General features: G+C 36.6%; 1 protein-coding gene across 1 annotated transcript in view; it reads left to right on the top strand.

The window, feature by feature from the left end:
• Positions 1-16549, top strand: part of LOC121672757 (lysine-specific demethylase 7A-like) — a gene marked incomplete at its 5' end in the record, with an annotated part of 37260 nt that overhangs the window by 14127 nt on the left and 6584 nt on the right. Inside the window, 11 exons of the mRNA XM_042045559.1 lie at positions 77-164; positions 906-1012; positions 3211-3302; positions 6301-6390; positions 7253-7462; positions 8906-9030; positions 9537-9694; positions 12848-12945; positions 15197-15345; positions 15483-15691; positions 16037-16122. Of these exons, the coding sequence (XP_041901493.1) occupies positions 77-164; positions 906-1012; positions 3211-3302; positions 6301-6390; positions 7253-7462; positions 8906-9030; positions 9537-9694; positions 12848-12945; positions 15197-15345; positions 15483-15691; positions 16037-16122 (1412 nt within the window). The remainder of the gene's footprint in view (positions 1-76; positions 165-905; positions 1013-3210; positions 3303-6300; positions 6391-7252; positions 7463-8905; positions 9031-9536; positions 9695-12847; positions 12946-15196; positions 15346-15482; positions 15692-16036; positions 16123-16549) is intronic.

A 16549-nucleotide genomic window follows, 5' to 3' on the forward strand; every position in this document is an offset into this window, starting at 1 on the left:
TACTTATATGTGTATTTAAAAACAGTCTTAGAATAATTCATACGTATGTATTAAGTTTCACAATCTGTCGTTTCAGGCTGGATTCACGCTGTGCTCACATCTCAGGATTGTATGGCTTTTGGAGGAAACTTTTTGCACAACCTCAACATTGGCATGCAGCTCAGGTTAGTCTCAGCTCTTCCTGTACTTTTGCCCCAGTAAGTAGGATATTCTTTTCATAGAGATTTTTCTTCATGCGCTTAACCAGGATCAAATTGGTACAGGCTCTTTAACAGACAATAGTGGCATTTTCAGTTAGAATGTATCAAGCACATTCTCTTATTTTACTTCTGCAAAGTTTGTTTCAAAAGCAAAATGAAGGCTATGCAAGAATTTAAGTGACTAAAAGGAGGGAAAAAAAAAAAAGAGAAAAAACTCTACTTTGGAGATTAGTGTAAGTGAGTAAAACAAAACTAAGCAAGCCCAGGTGTGCGACACTGAGTTGAAATGAGCATCCTCAAGTCAGCATTGCTCTAAGGGCAGCTGTATTTAGTTTTTGTCCAAGATGTAGAGCTGTCTTCTAAACATATTGTTTTTATTTATTACAGTGGAATCCTGATAAAATTCCATCTGTTAAAAGATCACACATTGGGTTTGTATCCTAGTTTTATGAAGTCCAACTTTATTCTTAGAAGTGCCGCAGTCAAACTTGATAAGGTCAGAGCCTGAATGAGACCAGAGTTCAATCTTGTCTGTGGTCTTGTTGGGGTTTAACTATGTGGTACTTGACTTCTTTTATTTATCATGGCCATGGTTATTTTATTTCATTTTATTTTGGACATTGTGTCAATTTAAATGATTGCATAGTTGAATAATGAATCTGATAATTACAACATTCATGTTTTGTAATATTTGCATTTATTCAGGTGTTATGAAATGGAGAAGAGACTAAAAACCCCAGATCTTTTCAAATTTCCTTTCTTTGAAGCCATCTGTTGGTTTGTGGCCAAAAACTTACTGGAAACATTGAAAGGTAATGCTTGTTTTGTTTTAAGAGATGCACATGTATCTGCTTTTATAATTCTTTTTCTCCTAAGTGATAATGGACCATGGCATTAGTTTTTTTTCTCAGGCTTCTTTCATATCAGTTAAGATCTTTTAATGTCTTTTAATAGCCTTTCCTTTGAGCAAATTTGTGAAATGATCCCACTAACTTACATCTATGGATTTCTTCTTGGTGGCTTCACAGCTGAACACAGAAGTTTTCATGCACTTCTACAAATTATCTCTTCTCCTTTCAGCAAATTAAAGCCTTGAACACCACTTGTTTCCTAAGTGAGCATTTAAAGTCTTGGGGTGAGCCTAGAGAAACTCAGAAATCTTGCCAAATAGAACAAACTTGCAGAAAATTTTTCCTTCCAAGAAGAGTATTTTTATCTTGAAAGCTTGCGTTGATTTGTCTCATTCATGCATATTTAGTGTTTACAAACTCGTCAGAAGACATAGGAGCTGTGTTCCTGCTGGAAAAGCAGTGGAACACGTATGTTTCTGTAAGATCTAGCTAACTATATGCTGTGTCTGTTTGTCCCACTCTTCCCCCTCCCCTTTTTATCCCATGACTCCTTGAGTCCAGAGGCTGGGAGCCTCTGGTGGCTTGTGTTTTAGGGGAGGGCTGTGAAGCTTATTCTCATGTTATGTTTCATCTTTGGTTTAGCAGATGTTTTGTTGCTGAACAATGCTCTGACCTATCAACTCATCATAAAAAATAAAAATGAATGTTTCCGTGGCTAGGGTGAAGGTTATATTGGGTTTTGGCATCAAGACTCACATGAATTAGGTGTTTGCTAGTCAGAATCCATTGTTTTATGAATAAAGGATGATGCTAGTTTGGTTGTATTAGGATAATGGTGATGTCCAACTGTTAGCAGTACTTTATATGAAATTCAGGTCAGTAAGGAAAATCAACACAGCATGTCTTCCTGGTTCTTTTTATAAAATAGCAGCAGGGTCACAAACATTTTGATTTTGACTTTTTGTTGGCAGAAAGTGTTTCATCATAAGTATTGCATTCACCTAAATTATTTTTCTTAATTCTTGGGGTTTCAAAATAGGCAATTTGTGCTGTTGTTAATGCATCCTGTACTCGTTAATTTGAATTACTTTCAGTTCATGCAGTTGTTTCTATTGCATCTAAAAAATTCAGCCTGTGGTACTGCACTGTATTCTTAAAATTTTATCAACTGAGTCAGCTAATGGGCAGGAAGGTTTCTGCTGCCAGTACCTCTCATACCCTTTAACAAGTAGGAGGCCTTTGAGAGAAGAACAGCTGTTTACTCACAGAACCTTCCTTTTTCTGCCAGCTTCCTAATACATTATCCATGAGAACGGTGTTTTATTAGTGTATTCTTTTAAGGGAATAAAATGAGCCAAATGGTTCTAGTGTTGATCCATTTGCTACTGACAAGTGGAAATATTTGTCAGGAACATGAGGAAAGGTTTTAATCTCCTTTTGTCTGCTTATGGAGGATTTGTCTTTTCTCTACTTCTTTTACCCCCATGAAGCAAAAGAGAGAGTGAAAATGAATTGCAATTGCTTGGGAACACCATCTTCCTTCACTAAGAAGAGAAGCTTCTGTGGCAGAGTGGTTTCCACCCCCTGTCCCGTTTGATTTTGGGAGGAAAAATGATGTAAACCATATGAGGGGGAACTGTGATAATTGGAAGGGTGACAAAAAATGTTTGGGAAGTGGAAGTATGCTAGTGTGAGCCATTTGCATATGTATGGAGATAAGCAATGCGAATTCTAATTTAGAGATACATCCCACATCCTGCTGGTCCCCTTTGACTAAAATATTTCTCAATGAAGTAAGACTGTCTTTTTTCTTCAAATGTTATTTTTCATTCTGTATTTTAGATCTGGGTTCTTTTTCCCTAATTGACCTTTAAGTATGTTGTAAACTAACCCTAATTCACACAAGAATAAGTTAAGAAAAGGTTTTATGTAGAAGCACTTTAGGGTTGGATTTGGTTTTTTTGTTGTCATTGTTGTTGTTACAGTATGCATGTAAATGCAGGATGTCAAGTTTCATTTGCTTGCACAATTTTTCCTTTATTGTGCTGTTGCACAATGGCGGCTTTATTGACTGAAGGGTAGAAGAAGACGGGTAGAAGGGTATACTGAAGGTCTTCGCTGTTAGTGTGTTTCTAAATTGGTTTCTGTATCCTTTTTAGAACTGAGGGAAGATGGTTTCCAGCCTCCAAGCTATTTAGTGCAAGGAGTGAAGGCTTTACTTACTGCTTTAAAGTTATGGATGAAAAAAGAAGTAAGTATAAGTGTTGTTTGCTATTTTGGTGAGCTCTGTTTTGATTTAGAACTAAGTGAAGGTCTATGCCCTTTTAAAGTTTATTTTTATCTGTTAATGAGTACTGGAAAAGTCTATTGAAAGTATATACTGCTGATTTGGGGAAGAATCATAATGACAATTTTATATTCCATGATGCTAATAAAGTCTGTTAGACCATTTAATAAGCTCAAGTATTGTAGCTGATTGAAGTAGAATCTTGCTTTTTACCTCAGGATGGGATAAGAATGCCAGAGGATAAGGTGATAAGATGGGGCTTTTTGTAAGAAATGTGTTTATGTAGTCAATCCTAGGCTGAGGCAGTGGAGGGATGGAATGCCATGATGTTTAGCTTCTTCCATTCATGTCAGTGGTTTGGAAAGCACATTTCAGCTACACCTGCTGAAGAGTAGGTTTAGATTCAGATTGAGGAATATTAACTTCAATTGAATACTGTCCTTGCTCAACATTGATTGACTCTTGTGAAATCATAAGTATGCCATCAGTGCTGGCTTTGCTGGTGCTCTTCTCTTCAAGAAAGCTTGTTTGTTTTGGCACAGAACTGGGTCTGGTCTAACTCCATGTGTTTTTTCATGTGTCTGTGCTTATAAGCCCTCTTGGAACTGGTGCTCCTGGGAAGTGCTGTTCACTGACAGGCGGTTTGGTTCTTACTGAGGGTATTAATTCTGGTTTGTTGCTGCCTGTGATGATTTGAACTGGCTCTTTGAGATCTCTCAAAGCTCTTTCTGCCCACAAGTTCTACTTGTAAGAGAATTTACTATACAACACTTACGACAATTGCACAATGCTGCATCCAACAGTATGAGCTTTGTGGAAGTAAACATGAGGTGCAAATGCAGAAATGGTTTTTATGTGTGGAATGTGCTGGGGTCCAGCCTGTGTAGCATTACTGATCCCAGATGAAGCTCTGGTGACCCTCTGAGTTGGTTCTCCAGTGTCTCTTGGTCTCTGCTGTTCAGAATGAAAGCTTGCTAATGTGTAATATAGTAGTGTTTACAGGATGCTGGGCCTAAGCTGTTAAACCATGTGTGAATCCAAGCTATCTCTGCATCTGTGGCATGGATAATAAGCAAGCTAAGTGATCAGGCTACTGAACTGAGATCAAACATAGCCTATATAAATTCTTATTGTGATTTGAAATCGGATTCAAATTCCTTTTTTCTAGATTGCTGTAGTATAGTAGCATTTGTATACTGTCTAGTAGCCCACTAAGTATTTTGATTAATACTTCATGTGGAATGTGATAGGTTTTCTGCTTTTCTGTGGAAGAGAAATCAATTGCACTTGCTGCATTCCGAATGCTTGTTAATGAGGCCTGTGAGTATTCCCAAACCACTGGATGAGCAGACGCACCCGTTGTGGGTTTCACCCCAAGACAGGGAGGAAAGTGCAGAGCATCAGTGATTTAGCCACAGTGTTGTCTGCTGTCCACCAGCTGTCATGTTTCATACCCTGCATCCATCTTTTCTGGCTACTGCCTTGTACACGAGCCAGTCTTGTCTATGCGGCAGACCTTGTGGGTGATAGCTTTGTGGCTGTAGGCAGGTGAGGACAGGAGGAGCTTTGTACCTTGCTGTTTGGTCTGCTCATGCTGAGGATTTCAGACAGTTTCTGAAAAAGGAATGACAACTGTGTGCTCCCCAAATGAGAGCCCTACTCATGAGGTTTCACATTTGTGTCATGGAGTATGTCTTTCCAACGTAGGTGAATTATCTTAGAGGATTGTTTCGTGCCACTTTCTAGAGAATTTCAAACTCATCTTCTTTTGAAAGAGGGAAGTAGGAAGGACTGAATGGTCCTAAAATGACCAACAACTTGATGGAAAAATTATACGGTTTAGTGACAGAGGTGCTGTTTTCTCCAGGGTGAATGTGTAGAGGTGATACATTCAGAGAACGAACCATGGTAAATAATAGCAGCTGATTTAATCTTCCCTGTAGAATTAGAGGCACTGAAATGAATGATTATATCATGATTGTATGTTGATGTTGGGTTTTTCTGGGAGGGGGAGAAAGCATTTGTTTTAATGACTGAGAGGAAGCCAGGTTCAATGAAATGCACATACAGTATTGAATTGCTTCTAGCAATCATTTTGCTGCTGAATCTCATTTTTGAAATGTGGCTAGCTGAAAGTGTTTGGGATGTTTTTCCATTTAAATAGTTGATTACAGGAATTCATGTCAGTCATTCTAGCTTGTGTGTTAAGTGATGTTTTATCTGTTTAATCCTAAGTAAAAGTGTTTTGAGGGACCTTTAAGCTACATACAAAATATTTTTTGCTACATCTAACTGCAGAATGTTTGGATTTTTGTTGTGTGTGTGTATATATATGAAATCTGTCTCTGATAGTTTCAGAGGATTAAAGAGAACATAAACTCTTACAGCTTTCTGCATTTTTTTTTAAAAAATGGGTATTTTTTCTGAGTTGCATTTTCCAACCTACTACATTATAAATAAGCTAAAAAGGTAACTTGTAGGAATTAGATGTCAGGAAGATGTCTCAAAACCTGCATCTTGGTTACTCATGATTATTCTTGATTTGCTCTTGCGATTTAATTTTTGTTGGGGTGAAATTGCCTTAGTCTTAAGATGTTTTTAAAGTTGTGACTCTAATGAATGTCAGAAGTATTGCTCTATACTGACCATGGTAAAGGGAAAATAGGTGATTACTGTACTGAGGGTAAAAAAAAATTAAGTGGTTGTCAGTATGGCTTTGTCTTATCTCTTCTTTGGATTCTTGGAGACGTTGAGAGATATCTGCTGACTACTAAAGCTTGGACTGGAAGCTACTGTGTGTGTATCAGTCCTGGCAGTTTGGAGTCATTATTACAGAAATGAATCTGGTTTTTCTTTTACTTTTATTTTTTTTCCCCTTGTAGTTTTATTTCATACTATTTCTGCTTTTATCTGGAAAAAAACCAAAACAGCTAAGTATCTTTTCTTCCCCCTTTGCATACAGCTTGTAACAGAACATGCCTTTGAAATTCCAGACAACATTAGGCCTGGGCATCTCATCAAAGAGCTCTCTAAAGTGATTCGTTCTGTAGAGGTAAGAATGGAGGCAACCCTACGTAAGCCTGCAGGAAATAAATCTTTGAATCAGGGAACTCCATAGTAGTTATGCTTCTGTTTGACCATATTCACCTTTTAATTTATTTAACATTCATTTAATAATAGAACATCAAGAGGAAAACTGTTGGGAATACTAAGCTATGGGTATTTCAGATAAAGAAAATGGATAGTGAACGCTTTATGTACTTTTTGTTAATTTTTAGATTTTAATGGTGAAATCAGTTGTAGGTTAGTATTTCTAAAATGTAGTTACTTATAACTACTTAAAATAATTACTGTTAATGTGTTGTTAGAGATTTTAATCTGAAATTCTGTGCATATTCCATACTCCTATTCACTTGTTTGTTAATTCAGGTCCAGTTGTCATCTCTTCTGCTCACTTTTATGTTTTGTGGCTGTTTGTTACATAGTCAGTGGGGGAGGGTTTCCCTTTTGTTTTGGTTTTTTTAATTCTCTCCCATACCAGTGTTCTGCTCCTTTATTCCTCAGTGATTATTGATTCTTGAAAAATTCTCATATTTCTATGTGAAGAGAACTGATCTGAGGGGATGTGATCTGTTGTGTACAACACATGTCTATCCTATGCTGCCTTTCTGAATAAAACCTTGTGTTTTGTTGGCACTACTGTTGTGGAGTAGCACAAAAGCCTCAAATGGGAAAGAGGTGTGCAGTAGAACTAAACTTTGGACATCAAATCCAAATGAAATATGTAGTATTTCTCTAAAAGGTCTAACAATTTTCCTTACATAATTTACATTTAATTAGATTAATAAGAAGCAGCACTTAAGCATGTGGATTTATTCCTCTGAGACTATTCTGAAAAGTGCTTTTAATTACAGGAGGAAAACAGCAAATTAGTTAAAACTCAGGGAATTCTTGGGGTGTCTCCAACTTCACGATCTTCACATGAGACAGCTTCCCCTCACCACTCCAGACGAAGGGTGAGGAAGCTGCGAGACCATGCTACCAAAACTCCTTCTAATCTGGACATCCTGGAACTCCACACTAGGGAGGTACTGAAAAGGCTGGAGATGTCACCATGGGAAGAGGCAAGTATGAAGTCATGTGCAAGGAAAAACAAAACCAGAGTAGATTTCTAATCTATGTTGAAAAGAAAATGGTTTTAAGATGCATAGGAATACAGAGTAGAACTCTTTGTCATATGAGATATGGATAGGTTTGGTTCTGGTTTCTTTTGATTTTTCCCAGTAGGAATATCTCTTTTCCTTGATAATTGTTTTGTGGAGGTTCCTTCAACATTTTGTTTCCGAGGGTGCCCTGAATCCACTACCCACTTCAAGTACAGTTTTTGAATTAGGTCTGATGTTGTTGTCAAGTGGTACTTTTAATCAGTTCTGTGAAGGAAAGGGAACTTGGAAATCCTTGGCTTGGTGAGGCTCTGAGCCAGCTTGCTTCTCTGTGTTTTTACATAGCTGTTTCTTATAGTTCAGTTACTATAATTGATTAGCCTTGGTTTTTTGGTCATGTTCCTATTTCCTTTATTACTGTACCTACCTACCAGTAAGCCTCAGGCTACCTTTGGTCTCTGTATTGGGGCTGAGGACTTTGTGGTTGTATTGCAAAAGTATCATGAGGCAAATGAGTGAAATGTAGTATCTTGAAAAATACTTTTTTTTGAGGTTTGATGATGTTATTTCAAAGAACAGCAGCAGAAGCTGAAGGGCTAAGAGAATGGAAATAAGTAGCTTTCTGAGAATAAGAAATTATGACATATTTAGTTGGGACAGGATGGACTGTCATAGTGGAGATATAATTATTTGGGTCCTTATGTTGGTGTTCATAACGCATGGAACAAGAGACATTCATTTAGCCCCTAAAGACATGAAGCTGAATTTAAAATTTACCACAAATAGTTAACCCATGCAGTTCATTGCTCCTGAACAAATGTTTAGGAGTATCAGTCATTGTCCTTCAATGTAGAAATAAAAGGATCATTATCAGTATGGATTTGTAAAAAAGAAAAATTATTTTACATGGTCCTAGTTTGGGACGTAATTGTATTGCTGATTGCTTCAGAGTATATCTCAAATGTAAATTGCTTTCAGCTAAAAAAGTTCTGCTTATGGCAGGTTACTTTTCATTACTGATGTTTTGCTGTGCTCTAAATCAGTTCTGAGATACTAATTTCAGAGAAGCACATACCCAATCCAGGAGTTGCTGTAGCAGTTCCAAGCCCATCTTTCAGCTGGCCTGTCTCTATTGGTATTTCTCCAAAGGAAACATAAAAGGAGTATTATAGGAAAGTTGTATTTGTTTTAGATGCTTCAGGAGAGTATAGATGGTTCAAGGAAGGAGAAGGTGCAGTCGTCTTCTGAAGTTCTTTACATCCCAACATGTTTTGTCTGCGCTTTTTTCAGTTGCTTATCCAGGTGGTAACCATCCTAGTAATGAATTTGATCTTTTATGGAGTGCAGAAAAACAATTGAATTCATTGGAATGAATAATTAGCAAAACTGGTTTTACTTCTTTAGGATATCACAAGCTCAAAACTGAATGGGAGGTTTAACAAGCCGTTTCAGCCCTCTTCTACAGTACCTGAATGGAGAACGAAAGACAATGATCTTCGCCTTCTGCTGTCAAATGGAAGAATAATTAGGTATAAAGGACTGATTGTGGATAGTTTTTCCTGGTCATTATGGTCTGGAGTATGCTAATTGTTAATATTTCTAGTTGTAGAGCTCTAAGTTCTTACCAGTAAGAGTCAGGTTAGGAATACAGAAGGAATGTCTGTGTCTGCTGTCCCCTAGTGGAGCCACAGTTAGGGAGTGAAGAGGAAGGGGGATTCTTTGCATGTTCCTTTGTTACAGCATTTCATTCCGTTGGCTCAGTGGGGTCTGTACTGAAGGGAATGCTTCAAAGTAGAAAAAGTTATGTATCTGTCTATTAGAGTGCTTCTCATTAAAAGTACTCTGGTGTTAAACTTGTATCCTTATGGAAATGACAGTTACATAGGAAGTAAATGGGAATACCTACAATTCAGAATGAAGAGATGAGCATAAGACAACATTACTGTTATATCTTGAGAGTGTGTTGTAAATAATAAAAGGAAAACAGTTGCTTAAGGTTTTTAAGAGTAACATGACTTTTTTTTCTTGTGAGAAGAGACGAGAGACGTCCATTTACAGATCGAAGTCTTTACACAGCAGATAGTGAAGATGAAGATGACAGGACAAGGTCGAAAAAGACAGCTGTGAAGGTAGAAGACCAGCCCTCAGGATGTGAAGGAGAAGGGAATGCAGATGCCCAGAAACCACTGAACAGTAAGATTGTCTCCAAGTCTTACCAGTTGAACATTTTGATGGCCTCAGTGAGGGTCTAACTACTGTTAGTTAGTCTGACTGAAATATTACAGCATATGAAGAGGATAAAGAAATAAATTAGAGGAGTAGTATTAGAAGTTACACAGAACATTTCTCAAATATTATCTGTCCACTGAAGAAGCTAACAGAATAGAGATGAAAAGTAAAACTCATCTTTTTATGTTAGTGCTGTCTTGAATGCTATGGACAGCATTTTTCACAGCGGAGGTTTAATTGGCGTTCTGAATGAGTATTTGTTACTCTACGTCTGCTTCATAATGTAAGAATGCTGATTTGATTTTGTTTTTAAAACCAAAATATACCTTATCATGAAAAGCTCATCACATCATTTCACTGTAGAGAATGAAAGATCATATTCGTAGATAATTTTAAAGCTATCTTGTATTTCACTTTTTCTGTTCCATTTGACAATTTCATACTTGCTTATACAATTTTGTATGTTTTACTAATGAATTGCTTTATTCCATACAAGTGATAAGACATAGTTTAGCATTAATAAAATCTTATACTTCCAACCTGCAAGGTTAGGAAAGAATTTAGGTAATCTGTAAAGCACTTTAATCCCACTTTCCAGTGCTTTAAACCATCCTTCACTAGGAACTAATCTTTTCTTGGTCTTTCTGTGGCCTCAAGCTGTCCTGCCAAGTGTTCAGCACTGTATTAGTAAAGTATCAATATTGAATGCCTGTTGCCAATGCCTACTTTTAACATCACTATCTGTGTGCAGATAGAATTAGTCCTTGACACAGCTGTTCAGCTCTCTGCTTAATTGTAGGTCACATGCTTTCACAGTAGAGCTTACAAGGGCTCAGGAGGTATGTACTAGGAAACTGAAGTCAACACTTAAAATAAGACTCCTCTAGAGACTTACAGTTCCCTGAGTTTCCTGGACAACAGTCCATAACATTTGACTCTGCTGTCAGCCTGAATAAAATATTTAATTATTTTCATTTATAAAGCAAACTATAATCCCTGTTGACTGTGCTTCCAGATGTCACAGAGGACAGTATTAGAAAACCTGCACATGAATGAGGTCTTTCTTGGGTATTCTTGAAACAACAGGGCAAACAGCTTGTTGAGTGAAGGCTTACTGTAGTGTTTTTCCACTTCCAAAATTAAACTAAGTAAATCAAACTAAATTTTGCACTTTAATCAAAGATTAAATCATACAGAGAAATAGTAAATTTTCTTCAAAATTGTTGCTCTTATTTGATATAGAATGAATATGGCAGTGAGTATCCAAATGTATTAAATGTACTTAGAACTGGAAGTGAATGTTGAGATTGTTCTTCCAAAAATTGAGTGCTCAGGACTATTGCTGATATTTTTAATTGAGTATTGAGCATCTTCAAACTTCCCTATTACCTATATGTAATTATTTTACCTTAACTGAGACTCTAGGGACAGGGGTAAGGTATTGTCTGCAGAGAATTCCAGAAAAGGAACTACCTGTTCCTGTAACAGTTGCTGACTTCCATTGTTCTTTCTGGGATTGAGGCCAAGAGGAATGTCCACAGACAGATGCCTTTAAACAGATCAAGCTCTATCTAGCTTTGTGTGTCATGCCAAGATGATGGTTTTAAATGGTGACCCAGAGGTATCAGAGAGACAAAGATCAAGTGCTGTCCTTAATAGAGCAAGGTGCTTTGTGTGGATGAAGAGAAGGTGATCTGAGATTTTTCTAAATTCACAGTGTCTTAGCCTGATCTCACAGATAAGGACTACTGTCACTCACCCAATTTCAGGAGTATTCCTCCTGGTCTCTGAAGGCATACAGAGCCATAGATTTTCTTGGAAAAGACAGTAGTCTAAAGGAAAATTCTTTTGATCTCTAAAATTATATTTTCTGTATTGTTCATGCTATTGCTTATCCTAGAATCTTGTTTGCCTTTTTGAAATGAGCCAAAGGCATGAGTTATCATCAGAAATCCCTCAGGTTGGTTTGAGCTGCAGTAGTTAAAAATATTCATTTTATTGTTGTATGTTGAGCAATAATTTATCTAGCTTAATTTCCTATACAGTGGTGTTGCTCATTTAATGTGCTTGGATATTCCTTGTGGTTCTTTCTAATACTATCTTTAGTTATAGTCTTCTCTAGCTTCTGGTCCCAGCTGTTCAACTCACTCACTTTCTGATAATAAGTCTCATTCTTAGCTTTCTTCTGACTCTAAAAATAATTACCACTGTGTAGTGTTTGGAAATCAATAATATCCCTTAAAATATATTTGGTGCCTAATTGTGATGTTTGCCACAGTCTTCAATAGGAGCAAACCTCTACTAGAATTGCACTGTATATATGGTTACAGGTACATCCTTTATTCTTGCATAATTATGGTTAGGAAGAATTGTGTTCTGTTTATGTGGTTTCATATAAAACTATGCTGAAAACAAACCAACGTTTCAATTTTACTTGTCTTCATTCCAGAGTTAATTTCTGATCTGTGTAGCTTTACGTTCAGCATAGTTTTGTATGAAACTACTAATCCTTTAAAAGTCATGTTTCTTTCTTTATCCCCTATTTCCTTGACACACAGTCATAATTTTTTTATCCTACCTTGCTTTTCTCCAAAAAACTTGTGCTACCTAGGCTGCAGATTGTCATCTTTAACGAATTTATACTTAATCCAGATTTTTGCCAGCAGCCTTGACACAGGTATACATACAGCTCACTGGCCTTGAGCCTTGGAATCCAAACACTTAGAAATGTGTTTCCTGCTTGTGGTTCTTTGGGACAAATGCTGTCTTTTAAGGGTACAAGTTGTTGAGATCTGCTCTGACTCCAGCCTGTACACAAAAGCAGAACTGCCCAAGGTGCCACCTCTGGAGTAGGTGCTCTGTGGGAGAGAAGAAACACAAGCTCCTGTTGCATCTGATTTCTCTTCCTGTCTTTATCTGCTCAGTTGCTTGAGGAGTCTATTAGATAACTCACTGTAGTTCTAAGCAAACTTGTGAACCAGATCAGTGTGTGCATTTGCCTTTGTTTACAGACTGTTAAAAACTAAATATGTGTTTCTTGGTTTTTGCTTCAAAAATAATTGTTAAATATTAACGTAGTAAATCTTGTGTCTTATATTTTAATTCTTCTCTCTGCAGTGTTCTTTGAAAGTGTGAAATCAGAACTCAGGAACGGATCCTCAGAGTACTCTGATATTTCTGATTCAGAAGAATCTGAGCCTGATTGCACTACACAGGTACATCTAGAAAAAAGTCACAGAAATTAATGATGCAATTAAATGTAATTTTGCTCACGTCCTTCACATTTATCTGGTCAAAGTTTGTGTTAAAGCAGCAATGACAAAGTATTCTTGTTCAGATTAATATCTCAAACAATGTTCTGCTTCATTCTTAATTTATTCTAGTGTTGAGAAAAAAGATGATAAGATATGCTAACCTGAGCCAAGTTTTATGATTTCATTGTCATTGGGGTGGGGTTGGCAGAGGATGAGCCCTGCTCTGGAGCAAGCAAAGTCTGAGAAAAGTCAGATCCTAATTGCTTTATTTATTTCTTTAATAACAAGTCTAAATTTTATCATTCGAATTATGATTATCTCCCACACAGTTTCATTTTAGAGCATTCATTTAGAAACAATCTTACAGGTATTCAGTTTTATAAACAACCTGAAGTGGCTAAATCCTATTCAGGTATTTTAGACTGTTGGAAATAGATGGGAGTTCTCATTTGGGAATTTGAGGGTCTAAATTGTGGTGATTTCTTCAGAACTAAACAAAATATGAATGCACACATATGTATAGATATTTACAAATATATTTTAATACAACTTCTAGAATTTAGAAATGTGTATATATCTATAAATAAGTATTTTTTCATTTCATTAATTTTCATTGCAAATTGGGTTTGTACTTAGTAATTTAAATTTTTATTGGTTAGCAGTAAGGTGAAGTGATTACCTCACATTTTTGTTTTGTGCTTCTGGAAGGCTAGTGCCTTGATCTTTATTTCAGTTGTCAGCCTATTATAAGACTTTACAAGAAGTCTTTAAGTTCCTCCTCTTTCCATGGTGGTTGAGATTGTTTTTTTTTTTTTGATACTTGATGTCTTTCATCATTACCTAATCTAGATGTTGGAATAAGTGATAGGAACCTTCTGGTTTCCTAAACTATATTGCTAGCAATTTTGGCTCACAAGGCTTCCTTTTCTAAGACAGAATCAGTAGTTACTCAGAGGTGATATATTTCATCTTCACAGGAGAATGTTTTATATTTATGCTGTACTTACTCTCTTAGTTCTTTCCATATTCTCCTGCTTTTTAATTTCTAATAGTATCTAATGGAATAACTTTTCTGCATGTTTAAATTTGTCTTTTGTAATGACATATCCAAAACTAATTCTCTTGGTAGCACCTGTAAATCCTTTTAACGTTTTTATATTATACTGAAGATGATCTTAAGAAAAGAATACCTTTTTTACTAACACTGAATTATAGTTATAATTTAATTGCCCATTTGTGTCACTTTCTAAGGGTCAAAGATTAGGAAGCTGCTCATGTGAATGAAACTATTGTATAAAAATGCCTCTTGGTGATGAAATGCACTTCATTCATTCCAGTTCTGTTTTGATGATGAGGATAGTGATGTCAGTCTTTAAGGACTAGGACTGCTCCATGTTCTGCTCTTCTGTTTTCAACACTTCTGCTGAGTGTCACATATATTCCTTGGCTTGAAAAAAAAATTGTGATGTTCTCTGTACTTGTTGAAAACAGATAAGTCTGAATTACCAAGATGGAACATATGTACTGTAGCCCTTGCTTCGTGTAAAGGCATATTGAGTCACATATGGTTGCTCCACCTTTGAGAAGCTCCTGCCCATACAAGCTGTAATCTCAGCAGGAGCTGAAAAGCTCTTTCATTCATGAAATGAGGCTGTGCCTCTGTAAGAGAGGCAACAGCTGTTGTGTCTCTGTTCCTGCTGTGTTCTGGATTTACCTGAGAGCATCTGTCATTCATCAGAGATGGTGCTGTTGAAAGTTACATTTTGTGAGAGCAGGAACCAGAAGCAGTTTTCTGGGGCAGAATGTGTCCTGTTGTATATAATAAGCATCAATTCTGTCTGCTGCTTGGAACCATACTTCTGTGGTTTTTCCCTGTACTTGGATATTGAAGATAAGAATAATTAATGCTCTCATTAAAGAGAATGCAGTGATTTGTGTATGGTGTAATGTGTGGTGGTTTGTAAGAAATGGATTTTGGAGATGCTTTCTATATTGTGGAACATGTACTTATCAGCATTACAAAATTGGGATGTATAGCATCTCAACCACTATATTCAGATTAACTGCATTCTGGATACTATAAGAATATTTATATTTATATAAATATAGAAAAAGTTGGACCTCAAAGCTTTTGAATTCTTCACTTAGCATAAATTAAGATAGAGTCTCCACTTAGGAGGTCTGGTGACCATTCTGTTTCCTCTTGTTTCAGCAGAAGGATTCCTCCACAGAGGAGTCAGAAAGCTCAGGTGAAGAAGAGAAGCAGGAAGTAACATCAAATTTCAAAGAGGAATCTAAGGTCACAAGAGACCTTTGTCAAAATACCCAGAAGCCATCCAGAAATGAAACTCCCAGTAAAAAGTAAGTATATGGTGGGCATTTTTTATAAACTGTTAGACGTTTTAGCATGTATTTATGGTTTTACTTTATAGCAATGTAAAAATCAGTCCTTCATAGGTTCTGTTTTGAACTGCTTACTACTACTTTGGTTTTCCTAGGGAATGTCCTACCTCGACAAGTACAGAAGAAGAAGCTATTCAGGGCATGCTTTCTATGGCAGGATTGCACTATACTACATGTTTACCAGGTCATACTCAAAGCACAGACTGCACAAATAAAAGAACCTCTCTTCAGGAACACAGAAGCTACCCCAGAAGTCGGCATAAAGACACAAAGACATCTCAGAGCCACAAAACCATAGAATGTGGTAGGTATCTGAACTAATGACACTGCTGCTCCCTGCTCTTGGACACAGTGCTCAGAATAATCACTCACAGCTACATTTTTAGACTTGTAGTTATTAGATTAGTAGCTTTTGAATAAATCAGACTGACATTTAAAAAGATGTGCTCTTTGGTTTTGCTTTGTTGTGGATTTTTTTTTCTATAAAAAAGTAAATATTACTTTTGAAAACTGGGGCAAACTTAGCTTGTCATCAGAACACCCCTTCTAAATATTTCCATCTAAAAGTTTTGTGGCATCCTTACAAGAATGAGAAAGTTGTGGCAAGATTGAAAGTATTAAAATTTAAGCTTGTTGTACTTCTCTTTAGCTAGGTCTGTGAAGGAGGAGGAAGGAGACTTGGGAACTTCAGCATGGACTAGACACCTGAACGAAGCTTCAAGGATTACCCCTCAGGTAAAGCAATACTTAAAACATTCTGAACACATTTTTATAGGAGAAAAGATCATGAAATTTTAAGTACAAAAGGCATGGTGGACAGGTCTTTATACACTGTGTGTGTGACAGATACTTCTGGTTCTAGTAACTGGATTATTTTTGTCATGCATTTTTTCACTGTTGTTGTTTTGAATTTTTGCCTTTCAAATTCTCTTCTCTCGTGGTGCCTAATATTTAGGTGTTCAGGGCAGTATCTTGAAAAATAAAAAATACTGCATTAAAAAAGTGTGGATTTATATTCATTCTAACTGGGGAAGCAGTTTGTTGTTTATTCATTGTTACTCCCAGCCAGAACATCAGAACAAGTGGAACATGTTGATAGTATGTATAGTAAAGATACTTGCTTAGGAAATTGGTACTGCCAAACTGATAGCTTTCAACAGCT

This window comes from Corvus kubaryi, unplaced genomic scaffold (assembly GCF_017639235.1).
Source record: "Corvus kubaryi isolate FWS band 111438036 unplaced genomic scaffold, C.kubaryi_AGA036_p1.0 64936, whole genome shotgun sequence".
In the NCBI taxonomy this organism is placed as follows: domain Eukaryota; kingdom Metazoa; phylum Chordata; class Aves; order Passeriformes; family Corvidae; genus Corvus; species Corvus kubaryi.